This window comes from Numida meleagris, chromosome 2, assembly GCF_002078875.1.
Source record: "Numida meleagris isolate 19003 breed g44 Domestic line chromosome 2, NumMel1.0, whole genome shotgun sequence".
In the NCBI taxonomy this organism is placed as follows: Eukaryota; Metazoa; Chordata; class Aves; order Galliformes; family Numididae; genus Numida; species Numida meleagris.
Window position 1 is genome coordinate 62976782 of NC_034410.1, and position 8711 is coordinate 62985492.

At 55.2% G+C, this 8711-nt stretch overlaps 1 protein-coding gene across 1 annotated transcript; it reads left to right on the forward strand.

The window, feature by feature from the left end:
• On the forward strand, positions 491–7572 carry NRN1 (neuritin 1). Its single transcript, XM_021389324.1, has 3 exons — positions 491–931; positions 4055–4199; positions 6459–7572. The coding sequence occupies exons 1-3, from the start codon at positions 877–879 to the stop codon at positions 6691–6693; spliced, it is 435 nt and encodes a 144-aa protein (XP_021244999.1). The 5' UTR covers positions 491–876; the 3' UTR covers positions 6694–7572.

The window sequence follows — 8711 nt, forward strand, 5'->3', positions numbered from 1 at the left end:
TGCGGTCTCCCCACCCCGTCCTCTGCGGTCCCACAGCGGGGCTGGAGCAGCAGGGCCGGGAGAGACCGGCCCCCCCGTTCCCCCCTGCCTTGGGGATGACGTCATGGTGGGGGAGGGGTGGGCTAGGGGAGGAGACCCCGCACCCCCCTTTTCCTTCTTCTTCCCCCCTCTTCCCGCAGCGCGGAGGCCGGGCCGTCCAGCCCCGACGGGGCGGCCCGGGGGCGGTAGCGTGTGTGGGCGGGGGTGTTCTGCCGTGCTATCCCCACCCCGGGAGGCGGCTCCTCCGTCTGCGCGTCCCCGTGTCTGCGTGTCCCTGTGTGCGTGTCCCCCCTCCCGCCCCCGCGTCCCTCCCGCCCCGTGGGGACGGTCCCGGCTTCTCCCCCCTCTTTCGTCGCCGCCCCACGGGACCCCCGGGGGGCCGAGGGGAGCACGGGGCGGGGGGGTCCCGGCGGCGCGGAGCTTCCTCGGCTACGAACGGAGAGAGGGGGACACGGGGAGCCGGGTGCGCGCAGCCCGCGATGCCTATAAATGGCGTTTCTCTTGCAAGGGGCACATGAAAAAAAATATATATTAAAAAGGAGGAGGGAAAAAAAAAAAAAATCCGTCAGTGTCATCCCCCCACGTCAGGGCCGGCCGTGGGCGTGAGGCTGTACTTCCTCCGCCCCCTCCTAATGGAGCGAACCATTCCCAGCTATTCCTCCTCGCCCGCTCCCTGTTTCTCCCTCTTTCTCTCCCTCACCTCCGTCTCCCCCCTTGTGTGCAAAGTCCTCCGCTGCTCGGAACTTGTTGGCAATGCCTATTTTTCAGCTTTCCCCCACGTTCTCCAAAGTAACTATTTAAAGATCTGCAGTCGCAAATGGTTTTACTAAATGTAGGATGGGACTTAAGTTGAACGGCAGATACATTTCTCTGATCCTCGCTGTACAGATAGGTAAGTGGACCGCCAAATCCCCGCTGTGCCCCGAGCCCCGGGCGGTGCGTGCGGAGGGGGCTGCCCTGCGCCGAGCTGCGGAGCGGTTCCTGCCTGCCTCATCCCATCCCCATCCCATCCCATCCTATTCCCATTCCGATTCCCATTCCCAGTCCCAGTCCCAGTCCCATTCTCATTCCCATTCCCATTCCCATGCCCGTTCCCATCTCCATCCCCATCCCCGTCCCCATCCCATCCTATTTCCATTCCATCCCCATCCTATCTCATCCCCATTCCTATCCCAGCCAATTCCCATTCCCATCCCATCCCCATCCCCATCCCATCCCCATCCCTTCGGACAGCGTTTTTGCGATCCCTCAATCCTGCGCGCCAGGGGTCTGCATGAAGAAATCACTTTGGTCGGTCGTTTTCCTAAATCTGCGTGTTCTTTTCACGTTCGCTTTATTATTATTATTTCTCTTTCTCCCCCTGTCCCCACGAACGACCGCGTTCGCTTTTTGGTTCCCCACCTTCACCCGTATCCCTTCACCGTTGACAAAAATTGGGGACTCCAAGTGCTGAGAAATCCCCCCCCTCCCTCGAGGGACGGGGAAATAGGAAGGGGCGAAAAATGGCTTGCGGGAGATCAGGATGAAAGTTTGGTCATTTATTCATTTTTTTTCGGTTGTGGGCTTTTGGGCGTTGATTTTTTGGTGGTTTTTTGTTCAGAAAAGGAGGGGGACAGGCGCAGGGCTCCCGCTGGGGACTCGCGGGCGTCCCCGTTCGCGGGGCAGGCTCAGAGCGAGCAGAACCCAGCGGCGGCTTCAATAGGACAAATGGAAAGGAATGAAACAGGGAAGTGAAATGGAACGGAAGGGTGAAGTGAAAATAAAATAAAATAAAATAAAATAAAATAAAATAAAATAAAATAAAATAAAATAAAATAAAATAAATAAATCAAAACAAAATCGACCCGAATGCGGGGCTTGTACAATATAAAGAATCTCGGGATCCCGCTGCCCCATCACTGAGTCTTGTGCTCGGAGAACCACTCTAAATACGAGTGGGTCTAAAAAAAATAATTCTATATATGTTGAGTTACTTAAAATAGGACCGGTTTCCCTCCGCGCCCGTGTGTGGTTTTGTGAGCTCGTTATTTAGCATTTCTCTCCCTGTCGCTGGTGTTTTTGTGTTGGTTTGCTTTCGGGTTCGCTTAGTACAGCATTTCTTTGCTGGAAGTGCTTGTCGGGTGGCAGGTATGAGGCATCATGCAGGGGAATGGCCACGCTGGTCCTGCACGGGCAAATTTTAAGGGATGTCCATGGCGTATATGTTGAATATGTATGTCCCGAGCACGGTGCAAAGCCGGGCTGCAGTGGGAGGACGGATGCGATGTCATCGTCCCTTTCTGCCCGGACGGTGTGAAGGACCCTTGGACACATTTTCCTGCAAAGGAATTCTGCTCCAATGGGAAATGTTCCGCGGTGTTACTTCGGTCACACAGCGGCTGCGGCGTTCTGTGGGTACCGGCAGAAAAAAAAATAGTACAAATATATATATATATATATTTATCTATAACAAAGCAGGAGAGAAAGGAGAGGGGGAGAATGAGAGACGAGGCAAAATGCGTCGAGCATTTCCCCATCGACAGGAGGAAAAATAAAATAAAAATAAAACAAAACACTGCGATGAAATGTTGACCTCTGGAAGACGCTCTGCAAAGCGCTCCGCTCGTACCATTGTGACGGTGCTGAGCTCTCCTGAAGGCCATTTTCTGTAGTGCAGAGTAAGCAAAGGGGAAGGCGATATTTGGACGCTATCTTTCGTTTCCCTCGCGTTTTTTGTTTGCTCGCGTGGAGGTGGGTTTTATCTCATTTGACTCAACCGAGAGAGGATTTCATTCGCGAAATAAAATCCTTTCTTTCTGCGTGGGTTTGTGCAGCGGCCAGAAATCCCGGCGCTGGGGAAGGTGACAGAGAGAGGGCGCGGGGGGAGCCCCGGAGGAAGGCGCCCGGGACGGAGCGGCCCCGGGAGGAGGCAGCAGCCGCTGCGATCCGGGGTGGGGGGTGGGGGCGGCGGGGAACGGCCGGGAGCACTGCGGGGCGACCTTTCGGGAGAATCATAGAATATCCCACGTTGGGAGGGACCCGTAAGGATCACTGAGAGAATGCATCCGTTGTTCAAGCTTTTGGTTTTAAAAAAATATTATTATTATCGTAATTATTGCGGTGGTGGGCTTATGGGCGGCTCTTGGGGAGGTGTATGCTATGCGCAGGCCGCCCCTGGGCCGGGGGCAGGTTCTGAACCCGCTCATCCCTCACCTGACCCCCCGACACCGCGGGTCTCGGAGTCCTCATCCCCAGCGCAGCCCCCCGGGTGCCCTTCTCCTCCTCCCGCTCTGCGGCTAAGCGGTGGGATGGGCGCGGGTTGATGGGCACCGCGCTGCCCTCTCGGCTTTTTTTCCCCCGCCCGGGCTCGGGGACACCGCCGTGCCTCCATATCTTCGGGCAGGGCCAAGCGGCCCCCACCGAGGCGCGGTGCCCACCCAGTTGCCCACCCCCGCGTCTCTCCGTGCGGGCACACGCGCGGGGGGCTCCTTCGCGGGGACTAAGCATCCCATCACCCATCTCTTCGCCGGCGGTTGTTGCCGCTGGGTTGCTGGTTGTTTTGTTCCATCTGTGCGAGCGGCCGTGGGGACGGCTCTTCCCGTGCCTTGCGGCTCTCCCTGGTGCTATTTCATCGCTTTGGTTTGGGTTGGCTTGGCTTATTTTATTTTATTTCCTGCTTTATTATATCTTTTTAATTGCGTCTCGTTGTATTACGATGCAGCATTTGGTTTTATTCTTTATTATTTTCTTTCGGCTTTTTGCTACTTCATTCCACGTCTCTCAACCCCGCCCCCCACCCGCGCCCCGCACCGCATCTCCCCCGGCCACCCCCGGCAGCGCGGCCCCGCTCCCGTCCGGCGCTGCGCTGCCTGCGCGGTGCGAAGCGGCATTTGCCAACAAAGGAGCGAGCGCGGCCCCGCATCCCCTCCCCTCATCGCCTCTCCCTCCCCCCACCCCTCCGTCCCAAAAACTGGGAAAAAAAAAAAAAGATCGTTAATCCACGGTCGCGGCGCTGACCTGTGCCCCTGCCCCGCAGCCCACCTGGTGCAGGCGGTGAGAGCGGCGGGGCGGTGCGATGCGGTCTTTCGGGGCTTCTCGGACTGTTTGCTGCGGCTGGGCGATAACATGGCCAACTACCCGCAGGACCTGGACGACAAGAGAAACCTGCAAACGATCTGCGCGTAGGTCCTTCCTCTCGCCTTCGGGCCCTGGAGCGGGATGGGGCTGGGAAAAAAAACGGGGGCAAGTGGGAGGGGAGGCGGCAGGAATAAGGCAGGATCTGGTGTTTGGGGGCAAATCTGGGGACCAGCAAAGTCTGGAGGGAGCTGTCACAACAGTTCTTTCGATTTTCCCCTATTTGAGTCTGATGAGGGCGTTTTTTGTTTGGTTGGGTTGGGTTGCGTTGGTTGCTATTTTATTTTATTTTGTTTACTTATTTTTTTGTACTTTTTTTTCCCAACCCCATCCCCTTGCTTCTATCCTTTCCCTTCTGCTTTGCACAGAGAGGTGCCATTCCTGTAGCTATGACGCCCTCGGGTCACACGCTCACTGGCTGAGGAGGCGATTCCTCGCCAAACGAAATGTAGTTAAAAACAGAGCCCAGCCCCTATATAAAGCACGGCATTAGCTCTTCTCCTCCCCCCTCACTGCCCGATCCCCTTCCCTTCCCAACACAGTTTCTCCCAGCGAAGGGTGCCAACAGCTCCATCCCCGCTCCTGGCCCAGGGGGAAGGAAAGGGAAGAGGCAAAAATGAAGGGGTCCCGCTTGCTGGGCACAAAAGGGGATTTTCGTTATTTGAAGAAAAGTCTATCAGGATAGGGCATCTACAGGGCATCTCTTGTCTCCTGGCTGCTGTTCTCTGGCACAAACTCACCCTGCTGGGACAAATATTTAGAAACGAGATAAGGTCCTTAGATACAAATATGGAATTATTTTTTTTTCCTGGAGTTGACCCGTGAAAAGCAGAAAATGAAATGGGAATCAGATGGGAAATGGGAAAGTGTGATGAGAAAATAAAGAGAAGGAAAGGAAGGGGGAAAAGGAGAAGGAGAAGGAGAAGGAAAAGGAAAAGGAAAAGGAAAAGGAAAAGGAAAAGGAAAAGGAAAAGGAAAAGGAAAAGGAAAAGGAAAAGGAAAAGGAAAAGGAAAANAAAAGGAAAAGGAAAAGGAAAAGGAAAAGGAAAAGGAAAAGGAAAAGGAAAAGGAAAAGGAAAAGGAAAAGGAAAAGGAAAAGGAAAAGGAAGGAGAAGAGGAAAAGGAAAGGGAGAAAGAAAAGAGAAGATCTTTGCACTCCCCTTTCCTCTCTTCCTGCCCAGCAATCTGGGAGCCAAGCACGAGTTTTCCTGCACCTTCTATATTTGGCACCATGCTGTAAATGCTGGAGCATGGTGTACCTCGTGTCCTGCATGAAGGATAAATACTCGGGGCTTTGGGGTCCCAACACGATGTCCTTTGGCCCCGGGGTGCTGGACCAGAGGTGGCCCCGACCGACAGAAGCTTCTCAGAGCAGAATCCTTCCCCACCACCTCCCACCGCCCTTGCCCTGGGATGTTCACTGAAAGGAGATGGGGAGAGATTGAATTTTCCTCTGGGAGATGCAATGACAGCAGAAATACTGCAGGAGAGGCACACTCTCAGATACTGGCTCCTCTGTATCTCATTATTTATTACGAATGTAGCAAACATTGGGAGTCTACAACCGGCGTGGAGTGCTCATAAATTAGAGCCCGTGGAATTGCTTGGAAGGAGGGAAGGTGGGAGGGAGGGAAGGAGGGTAGGAAGGAAGGAAAAGGAAGGAAGGCAGGAAGGCAGGAAGGCAGGAAGGAAGGAAGGAAGGAAGGAAGGAAGGAAGGAAGGAAGGAAGGAAGGAAGGAAGGAAAGAATAATACGAATTTGCAGGCCTTGAGAAAAGGGGGGAAAAGTAATACAAGGGGGTTTGTCACCCCGGATGTGAGGAGGAAAGAGGGAGGGTGAGACGGTGCGCGGGAGGAAGCGGATAAAAGGAGAAGGGAAAGCGCGTGGGAAGGGCCGGGAACTACCCCGGGGGAGGAGATACCCTTCGCCGCCCGCGGGCCCTTGGCACAGAGCGGGGGAGTCCCCACCGCCTCTCCCCGCATCGGTGCGCGGCTCCCGGGGGGAGCTGCTCCTTCCTCATCCTCATCCTTCCTACCCGCTCCTCCCTTCTTGCCCCAGCAGCCAGAGCCCTCCCGAGGTTTTCCAACTCCGGATCCCCCCAGCCTCGTGACGAACCCTCGTGCTCCCAGCGTAGAGATTTCCCGCGGCAGGGACCCCGAAAAGCCATTTTCTCGGCCACGAAGCGCAAAGCATGGGGCAGCCCGCAGCTTGTAGGGCGGGAGACGCGGGACGCTCGGCTCCCCCCGACCTTGGGATTGGGGGGGCTGCGTGCCCGTTCTGACGGCGGCTGCTCTCCCCCCTTGCAGGTACTGGGACGATTTCCACGCCTGCACCCTCACAGCGCTCACGGATTGCCAGGAAGGAGCGACAGACCTCTGGGAGAAACTGAGACGGGAATCCAAAAACCTCGATTTCCAGGGCAGCTTGTTCGAACTGTGCGGAGGCGGCAGCGGAGCGGCCCCGTCCCTGCTGCCGCCGGCGCTGCCCGTGCTGCTGGGGGCACTGGGGGCCGCGCTGGCCACCTGGGGGCTGCCCTTCTAGCGGGGCCCACGCCGCACCCGGAAAGGAGCGTCCGTCCGCGGCTTTGGGGACGTTGTGCTTGGCTGTGGTTGGTGATGGTGGTGGCGGCTGATGGTGGCGGAACACCCGTGTAGGACTGTGGAAGCGTTCTCCCTTTCTTTTCTTCCTTTTCCCTTCCCCCCCTTTTTTTTCTTTCCGTGTTTTATTTGTCAAACGTTACCAAACAGGCAGCGGCGCGCAGCCCTAACCGGACCTCAGCTTTACTATCGCTTCAGATCAAAAAGAGGAGAAAACAATATCTAGAGAGATCTAGGAGCTCGAGCCCCCGGCGTGCACCAGAAATCTCAGGAACGGCTCCGGGCCGCCACCCGACCCGCGGTGGGGCCGAGGGGATGTCCACGCGTGCAGCATCTGATGAATAACTCACAGCTTCATCTGTCCTCCACGGTCGCTTGTTTTATGGTCATTCCACTGCAGAAAAAAAAAAAAACAAAAAACAAAAAACAACAACAACAAAAAAAAAACAAACAAAAAAAAAGGAGAGAGAGAATAATAACGATAATAATGATAATCAATTAAAAAGAGCGTGTTTTCTCAAGGAGAAACGAAGAGTTAGAGGAGGAAAGAAGGAAGGAAGGGAGGGGAAAGGATGGAGATGAGTCTCCATGCCCGCAGGAGTGAAGGAGCGATGCGGGCAGAGCGCGGTTCCCTTCCGTTGTCGCTGTACGGAGACATCGGTCCCCACTCACCGCCTTTAATTTCGTCCCCCTCTTTGTTTTAGGTGTCACACGTCCAGCAAACCCCCCGAGTAGCCGGCAGCAGGGGTCACAAACAGGGGGGCTCAAACGGGAACCTAAAGGAAAAAAAAAAATTCGACAGCGAAATGATTTTGGAAATAAATAAGTACATAAACAAATAAATAAACGGAGCCTCGGTTTTAAAAAGAGAAGAAAAATGTAATAATAATAATAATAATAAAGTTTATTATAAAGTCAATTCAGCAAAAAAAATAACAAAAAAAAAAGATTTGCTACAAACTATAGACAGAAGTATAAAATAAAAAATTATTGTTTGAAACGGGGGTGTCGTCCTTCTTATGGAACATGCCCAGGGTACCTCGGAAGGCTTTGGTGCAAGGAGAGCTGAACCAGAGCCCATCTCTCGCTGAACAGCGGCAATTCCAGTTCACGCGAGGACAGGGCTGAGCCGTACAGCTCACCCTGAGCCTTCCTTATTTCTATTAATTTTTTCCCATTTCTTTCTTAAATGCGCTCTATAAATCCTCCCCCTGTGCCCCGCCGAGGGGAGTCCCGCGCAGCCCCGCACCCCGCGGAGCGCTCCGGGCCCCGTAGGAGAAAGCGGCGGCGGGGCCCGGCCGCAAGCAGAGCCTTTCCATCGGTAGTAAGGTTGGGGGGCGGAGGGTGGGGGCGGGTATCGATTTCGCAGCAGCAGCCGCTCTGCCCTCGGCTATTTATAGGCGCCCGGAGCCTTTACAGGGAGCTCACATCAAAGAGGAACGCGTCCTTTGGCGGCGGAGGCTTGTGATGGGGAGGGGTTGGTTCTGCCATTGCCTCCCTTGGCCAAGCGCAGGGCGCGGGGGCTCCGCTCCTCTCCCTCCCGCTTCCCCCTCCTTCCCGCAATGCAATGTGTAAGCAAACAGCCATCGGAGCGCTCCATCCATCACGCGGCCGCTCCGCATCTCCCGCACAGACTGACTCCCGGCAACGAATGTGCTCAGCGGCGGCGCCGGGCGCTTTCAGCGCTGCGAGCAATGTTGGTTTTTTAATGCTAAAATCCATCCTGCGTGCAGAATCCCGTTGGCAGGCACCGCTCTGCTCGCGGTTCGTTCTCACCGCCCTCCCTCTGAGTTCCATCCCCGCCGCCACTAAAAGGAAAGGAGAACCCCGGGGAGCAGAGCGTTGCCGGAGCAGTTCGGGTTCTTTTCGCTCCTTCTTTTCCCTCAATTGATTTTTTTTTCTCTGCGCTTCGCCGTATGCATGAGGTCAGGCGCCGCGGCTGAGATTTCCCGCAGCACCAAA